Raw genomic sequence first — 13,392 nt, forward strand, 5'->3', positions numbered from 1 at the left:
GTATCCCAAAATCATAATCTCACAAAAATCCAGGATGATGTGTATGATCAAGCTTTCACCTTGCCCCGGTCATCTGAAGTACCTGAAAGATAAAACTGAAACTGTAATCCAAAGCTTAGTGAGTTCCCCAAAGTACCACCACACAACATATAACATATACAATCATACATGTTGGGTCCAGTTAGTCATCGGACTGGAATACCGTCGGTTCCATAGCTATCGAGCTGGATTACCTCCGGCCTAATAGGCATCGGATTGGAATGCCAATATACAACGGGTACAATCAGTCATCGGACTGGAATACCCTCGGGTCTATATTCCCAATCATTTACCTTAGAAATAGATGTATTAAAAGTGTAACATCCCAAAAAATATGAGGTAAAAGTTCCATTTTTAATTCAACCAAAACATTGATTATCTTTAAGTCAACATTCAATATCGTTTTTTCTAAATATTTAAAAGTACTTTATAAGAAAACAGTTATCAGAGTACAATCTCAATATCATCATAATGCGGAAACATGGGTGGATGCGTTGTGATCAAGCCAAACCCTTCTATTTTGAACCGGAAGTACCTGAAACCATAACCATAAAAACTGTAAGCATAAAACTTAGTGAGTTTCCCCCAAATTCCACATGCCACACATATCAAACTTATAATGGCCCCCACCCCGGTGAGTGTAACGGGCTTCGCCCTAACTCGCATAAGCGGCCCCGCCCACTGAGTATAACGGGCCTCACCCTAACTCACACAACGAGGCCCGCCCAACATACAAGTATAAAAAGTAATAGCATACATAATAATCTTTGGACCCCGCCCACTAAGCATACAAATACATACACATGAAAGAGTCACGCGGACATCTAGCACCCTAACATAATAAACCATGGGTCGGCATTAGTGTCTTCGACCCGCTAAATATGGTGAGGAAGACTCACCTCAAACTGCTGAATTACATAGATAAATCTCTGGCTGCTGGTTTGACAATCCCCACGCTATTAATACTAATAACATCCATTTAATAATTGGATTCCAATCCATAACCATCAATCTAAACTAGGATATAAGACAATTTTACCCTTTACCTAACTTGGCCCAAGGCCAAGGCCTAAACCAACTACACAAAAGGCCCAATTCCAAAATGGTCACCCAAAACCTAATTATGGCCCAATCTTCCAAATTAGGCCCAAATCCCTTGGTGGTCCTTCCTCTAAAAGAACCCAGTATAAAAGTGTTAGCGCAAAAATAGAAACCTGATGGCCCAACAAGACCCTAATCTCCTAAGGTCCAAACATGGGCCCGAAACTGAGAAGCCCAAAATTGAAGCCCACCTGCTGAGTACGCGGGGCGCACTCAGCTTGTACACTTAGTGTACACCCTATGGGGGTAGTATGCGCAACGTACTAGCTTGGTACGCCCAACATACTCCCCAGTTGACCACCCTACTTCATTAAGAACTTAATATTTTGAGACTTCAAGCTAAACTCTCTGATCTGATTCTATAAGACCACTTATCTCGTAAAGTTAGCAACATTATACACATGCATGGCTTAATGGGGCTCAAGAGCTCAAAAAGAGTTTAACAAAGGTCTTAACACATGCATGGTTCAAGATACCCCATAAAGCTTGCATTTTTATGAACAAGGGGACCAAAATAAGTCTAGATCTAACACCAATACTTCTGGAGTGAGTCAAGAAGCTCATCAATCACTACAAGGACTGAAAATGCATAAAATGACAACACAACTAGATCTAGCATCATGGATCATCAAGATGTGAGTTTGTTACCTCAAAATGCTTGCAAATGATGAGCTAACCTGGATCTTCCAGCTCAAGACACCTCTGCAAGTAATCAGTTTCTTCTTCTCCTTCTCAAACCACCAATAAACACACTTTATGGCTCAAACTCACAAAAACACACTAGGGTTTCGATTTCTAGACAAAGGAAGGTGGAGGTTGGCTAAACATGACCAAATGAGGCTATCATAAGGTTTAAATAGGGTGCAAATCCTAAAAATTAAGGTTTCACTCATGTCCATGTACATCATGCGTACTCCATGTATGCCCCGTGTACGTGATTTAGACCCACGATCTAGAATGCACCAGTACACCCAACGAACTCCAACATTCCTAAAGTTGCAAATCTGCCCCTAGGGACCAATTATGCAAAACATTAACACGCCAAGGGTCTATGTAGCACCTGGTTCTTGGTACATACTCTGTTATCAAATCGTCATTTATTTTTGCATTTTCAGCTGTGGACTCGGTGAGTCGAAGGACTAACTCGCCGAGTAGAATCGGGATGAGGCGCGGGGTCTGAGCTACGGACTTGGTGAGTCGGGTCCCGGACTCCACGAGTAGCCGTTGTTTGGACAAAAACCCTAATCCAGAGGTTTGCACCCTATTTAAATGACCTTATGCAGCCTCCTTTCCCTCTTTATGCTCGCAAACGCTCCTCATAGCAAACCCTAGACGTTTTTGTGAAGATCTAAGGCTTTTTGAGTGATTCTTTTGAGTTTTGATCTCAAGGAAGAAGGAAGAGCATAGAAGGATCAACAAGGGATTGAAGGATTCGAGTTTGGTTCATCATTTGTAGTCTTTGGAAGGTATAAAGTCTGAACCTTGCTTATTCATTTGTTAGATCCCTCTTTGAGGTGTTTAAGGCTTTTTAAGCCATTTTTGGTGGCCAACCATGTTTGCAAACATGGTTGGGGGTTTGGGTTCTATATCACGTCATTTTATGAGCCACAAGTCAAATCTAGGTTGCTTTTTACACCAAGGAAGGCCCCATGCAACAAAAGAACCATTTTAGAGCCTTTTAAGCTCTAATGTCCCATGCATGCACGTAAAGTTTGTAACTTTACGTGCAAGATCGAGTTTAGGGGCCTGGATCTATCATTTGGTTAAGTATTTTACATCAGAAATCGAAGTTCTTGGTAAGGAATGAGATAGGCTCGGCAAGTCAAGGGGTTTTCGTCCCATATCGGTGAGGGTCATAAGGACCAGTTGAGTGTGGAAGGGTTTTTAGGAGTCCCGGGGAGTGACCCAACGTTCTCGACTAAGCAAAGTGTTTTGGGAATTCATAGTACTCGGCGAGTGCATGAACAGACTCGGCGAGTCCAAGGAAATCTTCATGGTACTCGACGAGTTGTTCATACAACTCGGTGAGTCGGATGTGGATTCAGTCGGTGTTCTTTTAGAGGGAAAACTCGTCGAGTCATCACCTAACTCGATGAGTAGAGATGGGTTTGAGGTCTAATGGAAGCATAGGGACTCGACGAGTTGGCGGGCCAACTCGGCGATTCAGGTCAACTAGAAGCTGACTTTGACTTTGACTTGGTCAGGGGTAAAACGGTCATTTTACCCTAAGAATAGATGTTAGTTTCTGATTGAGTGTTTTGTAGGAATTATAGCCGGAGGATTTCTGGAGCATCAGTAGCGGCAGCAGTCAGAGGATTCCCGCACAGTTCAGCAGCTACTACAAGGTGAGTTACCTTCCAATAGCAGTGGGTCTAAGGCCATAATGCCGGCCCACTAGTAGGAGTGTATGTTTAGATGATTGTCTCTATGATATCCATCTAGGGCTGCTACTACCTGTGTTATGTTTATGTGCTAGTATGATATGATGCTATGTGCTAGTGACAGTAGGGGAAATAGTCCCCAGAATACCGATCGATAGGACTGAAGGGGCAGATATGCCCAGCCATGCTAGATAGATGATGTGCACAAAAGTACCCACTAATTTTAATATTTATAACCTAACAAACTAAGACTAACTATGTTACTAATTAATCTACTTACTATTAATCTACTTACTATTAAATTACAGTATTATGACTAACTAAGACTAACTATGTTACTAATTAATCTACTTACTACTAAGACTAACTATGTTACTAATTAATCTACTTACTATTAATCTACTTACTATTAAATTACAGTGTACCTAGTCAGATTACAGTATAGCTTAGGTAATTCGGGTGTCGATCACAGGGAACGGTGTTACTAATTAATCTACTTACTATTAAATTAACCTAATTTATTAACAAATTTAATAAAGGGTTTTATCTGATTTTGCAAGATCAGATGAACTTAATCAAATTAAATAAAAACACACTCTTGCTTAGTTGAATCCACTTCTTCCTTATGGCTAGCTAATGATTATGGGTTATTAAGTTGGGTTTTAATTATATTAGTAATTTAGTTCTATCTTACCAATAAGTAACTAATTCATGTTAAACCATGTATGTTCACACATAATTAAACACAGAACTAATTATGAATATAGATATGCTATGTAAGATTTGTTGTATAAACACAATTATGATCATAATTCATGTTCTCTAGCACAACTAAGATTTATTCAGTCTAATTACTAACTAAGATTGGTCAATCCTAGCTCTAACAATTTAATGTTCACTAAATTATTAGGTAAACAAGTTCATGCAGTTTCATGGTCACTAAGCTACACAGAACATGCGATCTAGCAATTAGATAAACAAATAATAACATGCTAGGTTATACAAATCAAACACAAACAATTCTTACCAACTCAAATTAATCCATAAACATATAACTATTCATAAGTTCAAAGCTTCATCTAGCTAAGCAAAAGTAGCTAAATTTAGCTGCTCATCATAGTAATTAAACTAACACAGCTAAAACTAATGAAAAACATGTTTATAATCAACTAAATATAAAACTTTACTTCTCTTGGTGTTGAAATCTCTCTTCCATGACCTTTCTTCTCTTCTGAAACGTCTCCTGGAACTCCTTTTCCTCTGCCAAAAGTCCTTTTATTCGTAATAGTCAAGGATCTTTATAATTGCTGTTATCCATACATTCACGTCGTGAATAATAATAAATTCACGACGTGAGTAGTAGATAACCGTGCCCACCAAGGATTTCTTCACCCGCGTACATATCTTCTAGAACCATTAATTCACGTCGTGATTTCTTTAATTCTCACGTCGTGAATAACCCCTTTCTCCAGATTTGCTTCACTTTTACTCTTCTAATTCCCAAGTTTCTTTCTTTAACGTTTCCAGTCCTCTTTTCTTCAAAATGTCTTCTTTTTTTGCTGTAAACAAGATTTAAGTTCATAAGTACCATTATTCTAAACAAATTACCAACTTTTCAATAAGAATGTACTTAAATATTGCCTAAAAATAAGTATAAATATGGCAATATCCAAATACCCCACACTTAGGCTTTGCTTGCCCTCAAGCAAATTTAAACTAACATTACATTGAACAATCCGACTCCAATTCAGCCATTATGCCAAGACCTCAACGCATGCATTTGTGTCTAAAATTTTCCTAAAGTACCCCCCCCCCCATACTTTAAATACTCACAATCTTCATAAACACTTGCCCACTTTTTTCCGAACAATGCTCATTTTATGCAACCCTCCGAATCCATCCGCAGAAAACCTCCTAACCTCAAGGTATTTTTAGTTGAGCAACCTAAGCATACATAAACTAGAATTACAATTCTTTCCCGATACCACTATGGAGCTTTTTAGGAATTCTTCACTTTCTTGATAATTTGATCTTTGATTTCTTTGAATTCACCACCTTATTGATTTGATTTCTTGGTATCTTTGACTTTTTGAATATCTTGGAATTTTGATCTTTTGATCTTCACTTCATTTGCTCCAAAATTCTTCAAACTTATTCGTAATTCTCTCTTTTTTTTTTGACATGTACCTCTCTTTTTTCACTCAAAACCTACATGCTTAAGCAGAGGCGCTCAACCTCAACCTTTATTGGTTAATGATAATAATTTTCCTGGATACATTTCAGGTTTAGGCTGCTAAACGTATTGCATCCTTCAAACCGAGCAGGGTTATGTTTTTGTTCCATGATTTCACTAAAATAAGGGAAGCCACAAGTGCACTATAACGTATATTGGCTCAACTAAACATTTGAACTTTCATCGGATCATCCCGCATAATACTAGCAATTATAGCTCAAATTATTATTACTAGATTCAATTAATAAAAATTTGAAATTTCAAAATTTTGAAATTTCAAAATTTCCTAGCAATTTACTTTTTCTACCCCTACCCCACACTTATTTCATACAATGCCCTCATTGTATGTATAAAAACAAATCAAAAAATAAAGAAAAGGGAGTAAAAGGAACAGACTCCCCTGGAATAGCGGCGTGAGCATCTCGAAAAGTGCGGAAAATGTGCAATTTGAATATGGACTTCCAAAAATAGAAACTTGATTCTGGAACTCGCGAAATAAGGAGTGTACCCGCAAAACATGAAATCGGGCGACGTGAGCGTGTAATAATTCACGACGTGAAATCGAACTGAACATATCCTGACAACCTCCTGATAACTTACTCACGACGTGAATTAGAAATGTTCACGTCGTGAGAACCCAAACGTATTGTGAAAATATGGGTCTCGAATCTCGGAATTAAACACTCCCAGCTAAAAATGTACGCATCCATAACTCACTATCCCTCCTAAGCACTCCATAGCAATTTCTGAGAAACAATCAACAATGAAGAATAAAAGTAACATAATATTCAAAGTAGTTCTTACAATCCCCTAAAAAAAAACTAAAAACAAACTAAAATAAACTAAAAGAAGCTAAACACAAATCAAACAAAATAAATAACGATCAATCATCCGCCTCATTTTCATGCGCTCCACTGGTACCAGCTTCATCACCTCCACGACCACCATACTCCGACCAACGCGGGCAAATCGGGTAATGATACCCTAAATGAGACGGCTGCTCCACCCCAAGATGCCGAACCACATTTTCCATCGTGCCGCCTATCCAATTCACACTCAACGATAACTGGTCAAAGTAACCAGCCATATCACCCCCAAAAGGTGCACCCACCATGGAAGCAGTTGGGTGTGTTGGCTGCCCGCGGTCTCCCCTTCCTCTTACATTCCTGCGTCTCGGTCTCGGCTCTGGCGCAGGTTGATCGGCTGGCTGATCATCCTCATCTTCACCCTCAGCGTCTGATGGAACTATTCCCCAGTGCGATCCAAAATTTCTGACCACTCGCATAGTCTCCAAATATCCCATACCAAAGTCATGTTCGTCTACACACGTCATGGATCTAATAATATCGGGAACAATCAGATGATAAGAACGGGCCAAATGAGTAACAAAATGACCCCCACAAATAGGGCTCCCAGGGCGCGAACTTGTAGCAGATCCAGCCAGAAAACAGGCTAGGAAATACGGGATGTTACAACAGACACCAGGCTATAAGATGCACCATAAGAAAAATAAGTTCTGCTTAGTCACTTTGTCGCCATGCCTCTTATGGTTGATGGAAAAGGTAATGAACCGGTGGAGTAAACGATGAATCGGGGACCGAATACTACTCTCAGGAGATACTCCGGAATTAAACATCCTGGAGGCAATGTTATGCCAAAAAGAATATCCCGTGACACCCTCCATATATCCTCTAGCAGCCTCTCCTAAAAACATGCCAAACTCGGGAGTCACAACCTCCTATCGATCATACAGTCCCACTCTCCAAGCAAACTCAACTAGGTTGCACTCCCGGTACTCGCCCCCCAATCGAAATTCCAACGCATGTGGCCAATATGGATCTTGAACCGTTTCATGAAACGTCACCGTTGCGAAGAACTCGACACAAAATTCCTTGTAGACCCGCTCTTGCACCCGGAACAGATTTTGCCAACCTAAACAGGTGAACGAATAGCCATCTCCAATAAATGTCTTTTTCAAATACGGGCCCACCCGGTCTACGAGCCCTACTTCCCCCAATCTTGTCCAATTGACTGTTGGAGCAACTGCAATTTCTATGTTATAAAGCCATCCCAATCTGTTGTTCCAACAGGTCAAAACATCACGGGCCGTCGTCGCGGGAAAATTGTAAAACGGGTGTAAACCCGCAACCCCAGCTGGAGCCTCTCTTCTTGGATCCATTCCTGCAAAAACACGAAAAAGAAACAGCCAAAACAAATACCCACAAGTCAAACATAGAAAAAAAAATGAATTTTGATTAACACCAGAATTCACGTCGTGAATCTTGTATGATTCACGTCGTGAGTTCGTAACCACAGGAGGTCGAATCTTCACAATCGGGGAAAATCCAGTCAACATATCCCTGGGTTTTACTCCTATACCACTTCCAAACACTTAGCATGAACATTCCAAGGTTATTTACGAGCTGTAAAGAATTAATTTCATCATTTAACAAACCCTAACCCTAAGTTCCTCTACTAGAACCAAAAATTAAACGTAATAATCAAGAATTAGTACCTTTGTTGGAAGTATTACATAAGCACAATGGTAATTAGTAGGATTGTCGGCTAAATTCGCAGCAATGGGGACCAATTTTTGTTTCCACTTTGTGAACAATAAACAATTGAAAGGGTTTGCTGGTTTCCAGGGACTTAATATGTGGTCCCGTACTTGTAAAAGTTCACGTCGTGAATTATATACAATTCACGTCGTGAGTAGTGGTTGGGCTTAAGTTTGGGCCATGTACTCACGGACTGGTCTTGGGCTTGCTAGTCTAATGGGTTAAGCCTTATCATGGATTATGTGTCCGGTTCATTCACAATTCACGTCGTGAATTGCTAACTATTCACGTCGTGAATTAAGTCTGGATAATTAAATTTTTCTGAGTTTGAACTAAGTTCTTAATTACTACTACTTTCGTTTTAAGGTCCCCACATTTTGTTCTAATAGCGTTGGATGACTCGATCTAAGTTTTCAAAACTAAAATGCAAAAAGAAAGAGAAAAGTTTTAAACCAAACTCGGGTTGCCTCCCGAGAAGCGCTTCTTTTTCTTGGAGTCTTGAGCTGGACTCCGTGCCTCCTACGTTGAGTCTTCGGAAGAGTCCTCCACCAAGATCTTTTGCTCCTCGAACCGCCTTTTGTAAGCTTGAACTCTCCTTTTATACGCCTTCTTTGAATTCTCCTTTTTAGCTTTTCCCTTTTCTTCAAGCTTGCATTTTGTGCCCTTGGTTTCCTCCTCGTAATTTATGTCATTCTCTTATGCTTTCACCACTGGCCTTGTTACTCTTGAAGTGACCTCCTCTTCATCACTTGTTATTTCCTCATCCTCTTTGCTTACCCAAGAAGGCGGGCTCTTGTAAGCTATGACTTCAATCCAATATGGAACAGATGCCTTTGGTTTTGTCATTTTAACTTGATGAACTACTTTTATCTCTTCTTCCATAAGCTTTTCCAATTCTTCTAGTTCATTCTCTTGATTAATTATGAACACCTCTTCTTTATTTTCTTGAAAGTCATCCTTTATCCCAAAGACTTCTTGTTCATCTCCAACCCTCAAAGTTAGCTTCGACTCGCGGATATCAACAAGGGCACCAGCAGTGTTGAGCAATGCCCGACCTAGGATTATCGGAACATCTGGATCTTCTTTCATGTCCAAGACTACAAAGTCATTGGAAAAATAAATTTTCCAATTCTCACCAAAATATCCTCCACTATGCCTCGGGGTTGTGTCACCGAATGGTTCGCCATGTGAATCTTCATTTTTGTAGCCTTCATCTTCTGAATCTCCAATTTTTGATAAAATGAAAAAGGCATTAGATTAATGCTAGCCCCAGAATCGGCTAAAGCATTAACCTTCATTTTATTCCCAAACTCGCATGGAAGCGTGAGGCGTCCAGGATCCCCCATCTTTTCTGGTGTCTCTCCCAACACAACTTTTGAAGTTTGTTCACTTAAAATCACTGTAGACTGCTTCTTTAATTGCCTTTGAGTGTCTATCAAGTCTTGCAGTAATTTCTGGTTCTCGGGAGCTTTGGATAAGGACTCGATAAAGGGGGTATTAATCGGGATCCCTTTCACATGCTTGACAAACTCCCTATGCTCTCTCTCCAGTGGACTAAGGGTGGCTTGGGAAGGAAAAGGCAAATTCGGCTCATAAACCGAACTGTCTGCAGAATTTTTCTGTTCATGACGGGCCCACGTCGTGAACATATAAGGTTCACGTCGTGATCTCTGGAACTCAGCAGCTTCATGATTTTCGATCTTGATCTTCTTCTTCTTTTGATCGGGCGTTCGTGGTTCTTCATCCAATGCTTCCAGGAACTTCGAGATAGCTTCTTCTTCGGTGTCTATGGCCATTACATGAGACTGGTTCTGTACTTCGGGACTCTTCGGGGACAATTTTTCATGAACTAGAGTTGCTAGTTGACCAAATTGTACTTCAAGGTTATGGATGGAGGCTTGCTGATTCTTTATCAAAGTTTGTTGTTCCAGAATAGCAGAATCCGTGGCCTCGTGTCGCTTTTCCGATGCTTCCATAAATTTCATTAAAATGGTCTCTAAGTCGGGTTTCTTCTCGGCTGGTTGCTGCTCCTTTTGATAGAGGCCTCGACCTGTCTGCCTATACTTCTCGTCTTTTTGCTTCTTATATTCTTCATATGGCAGCCACTCCTTCTTCGGTTTCCTCCAGTCCTCTTCAAACTTATCCCCATTAGAGTAGCACACTTGAGCTTTTCTGTTCCCAAATTCATCCACGTTGCAGTCCTTGGTCAAGTGTGGACCATTGCATCGCTCGCACCCCACTCTTATGGCATTTATCGACTGGTCCATTTGTGTTATCCTGCGATCCATGTTATTCAGCATGGCCATGACAGCTGCAATTTCTTCAGTTTGGGCTCCTCCACCGCCTTTGCTTCCATCCTGCCTCGGGTTATGGTATTCGCGGGAGTGTTTCGCGAATTCTTCAATTAGCTCCTTGACCTCCCTTGGATTTTTCCTTGTCAACGGTCCTTGAGAATCAAGGAGTTGTCTTGTCATCACATTGACCCCATCATAAAAGATTGACATCTCTTGCTGCACATTTAGGTCATGTTGCGGGCAGTTTCTGAGTAAGCCCTTGTACCGCTCCCATGCTTCGTACAGTGACTCCCCCGGCTGTTGCTCAAAGTTGGCTATTGCCTTCTTGAGTTTGGCTATATTGGATGGTGGGCAAAACTGGTTTAGGAATTGCTCACGCATTTGAGCCCAAGTGGTGATTGTACCCGGTGGGAGTGCTTTTAACCACTCCTTAGCAGCTCCTTTGAAAGTGACGGGGAGCATCCTAAGCAAGACTGTGTTCCTGTTGACATTTGGGACATTGAAGTAATCTGCAATGTCATTGACTTCATCTAGATGCTTAAAAGCATCCTCATGGTCTTTCCCAAAAAATGGGATGTCCTTCAGCGCAGTCAATATGTATCCCTTCAGCTCGAATATGGCATTGGCAGGTATTGCGGGTTGGACTAATCCGGGACGCACATCTTCTCGGATCCGCTTTTTGTAAGCTCCCATGGACATTTCTTCAATATCTTCCATCTCGTTCCTTGGCTCGTTCTCGGGTTCACTCGTGTGTTTTTCAAATTCTAGCTCGGTGTCGCTTTCGTACTCGGTTTGCACGGATGTATGATCCAAATGCTCAAGATTGCTCTCGTGCTTCGTTGATGAACTTGACTCTCCTGTCTTCTTTCCCGCCTTCCTAGAGAAGGCTGACTTTAATTCTTGCAAGGGCGTCTTTTTCTTGTGAATTGCATAATCGGGATCTTCTAGTGGTGGCACCAATAAGAAAAAAGGTTGAGGTTGAGCGCCTCTGCTTAACCAATAAAGGTTGAGGTTGAGCGCCTCTGCTTAAGCATGTAGGTTTTGAGTGAAAAAAGAGAGGTACATGTAAAAAAAAAAGAGAGAGAATTACGATAAAAGTTTGAAGAATTTTGGAGCAAATGAAGTGAAGATCAAAAGATCAAAATTCCAAGAAATTCAAAAAGTTAAAGATACCAAGAAATCAAATCAAATAAGGTGGTGAATTCAAAGAAATCAAAGATCAAATTATCAAGAAAGTGAAGAATTCCTAAAAAGCTCCATAGTGGTATCGGGAAAGAATTGTAATTCTAGTTTATGTATGCTTAGGTTGCTCAACTAAAAATACCTTGAGGTTAGGAGGTTTTCTGCGGATGGATTCAGAGGGTTGCATAAAATGAGCATTGTTCGGAAAAAAGTGGGCAAGTGTTTATGAAGATTGTGAGTATTTAAAGTATGGGGGGGGGGGTACTTTAGGAAAATTTTAGACACAAATGCATGCGTTGAGGTCTTGGCATAATGGCTGAATTGGAGTCGGATTGTTCAATGTAATGTTAGTTTAAATTTTCTTGAGGGCAAGCAAAGACTAAGTGTGGGGTATTTTGATATTGCCATATTTATACTTATTTTTAGGCAATATTTAAGTACATTCTTATTGAAACGTTGGTAATTTGTTTAGAATAATGGTACTTATGAGCTTAAATGTTGTTTACAATAAAAAAAGAAGACATTTTGAAGAAAAGAGGACTGGAAACGTTAAAGAAAGAAACTTGGGAATTAGAAGAGTAAAAGTGAAGCAAATCTGGAGAAAGGGGTTATTCACGACGTGAGAATTAAAGAACTCACGACGTGAATTAATGGTTCTAGAAGATATGTACGCGGGTGAAGAAATCCTTGGCGGGCACGGTTATCTACTACTCACGTCGTGAATTTATTATTATTCACGACGTGAATGTATGGATAACAGCAATTATAAAGATCCTTGACTATTATGAATAAAAGGACTTTTGGCAGAGGATAAGGAGTTCCAGGAGACGTTTCAGAAGAGAAGAAAGGTCCTGGAAGAGAGATTTCAACAACTTGATGTGCACAAAAGTACCCACTAATTTTAATATTTATAACCTAACAAACTAAGACTAACTATGCACTTATAGGCAGTGTACCTAGTCAGATTACAGTATAGCTTAGGTAATTCGGGTGTCGATCACAGGGAACGGTGTTACTAATTAATCTACTTACTATTAAATTAACCTAATTTATTAACAAATTTAATAAAGCGTTTTATCTGATTTTGCAAGATCAGATGAACTTAATCAAATTAAATAAAAACACACTCTTGCTTAGTTGAATCCACTTCTTCCTTATGGCTAGCTAATGATTATGGGTTATTAAGTTGGGTTTTAATTATATTAGTAATTTAGTTCTATCTTACCAATAAGTAACTAATTCATGTTAAACCATGTATGTTCACACATAATTAAACACATAACTAATTATGAATGTAGATATGCTATGTAAGATTTGTTGTATAAACGCAATTATGATCACAATTCACGTTCTCTAGCACAGCTAAGATTTATTCAGTCTAATTACTAACTAAGATTGTTCAATACTAGCTCTAACAATTTAATGCTCACTAAATTATTAGGTAAACAAGTTCATGCAGTTTCATGGTCACTAAGCTACACAGAACATGCGATCTAGCAATTAGATAAACAAATAATAACATGCTAGGTTATACAAATCAAACACAAACAATTCTTACCAACTCAAATTAATCCATAAACATATAATTATTCATAAGTTCAAAG

The 13,392-nt window shown here is 39.7% G+C and overlaps 1 protein-coding gene and 1 non-coding gene across 2 annotated transcripts; one reads left to right on the top strand and one right to left on the bottom strand.

The window, feature by feature from the left end:
* Positions 1-9,008: 9,008 nt before the first annotated feature.
* On the bottom strand, positions 9,009-11,323 carry LOC145046698 (uncharacterized). The gene is made up of 2 exons (XM_078994978.1): positions 9,628-11,323; positions 9,009-9,409 (listed from the first exon to the last, which is right to left on the bottom strand). Exons 1-2 carry the CDS (start codon positions 11,321-11,323, stop codon positions 9,009-9,011), a joined length of 2,097 nt encoding a protein of 698 aa, XP_078851104.1.
* On the top strand, positions 10,833-10,939 carry LOC144998990 (small nucleolar RNA R71). Its single transcript, XR_013660520.1, has one exon. It is a non-coding gene; the product is annotated as a small nucleolar RNA R71 (small nucleolar RNA).
* Positions 11,324-13,392: the final 2,069 nt, after the last annotated feature.

The sequence above is a fragment of the Lactuca saligna genome, chromosome 5 (genome assembly GCF_052625555.1).
Source record: "Lactuca saligna cultivar CGN05327 chromosome 5, ASM5262555v1, whole genome shotgun sequence".
NCBI lineage: Eukaryota > Viridiplantae > Streptophyta > Magnoliopsida > Asterales > Asteraceae > Lactuca > Lactuca saligna.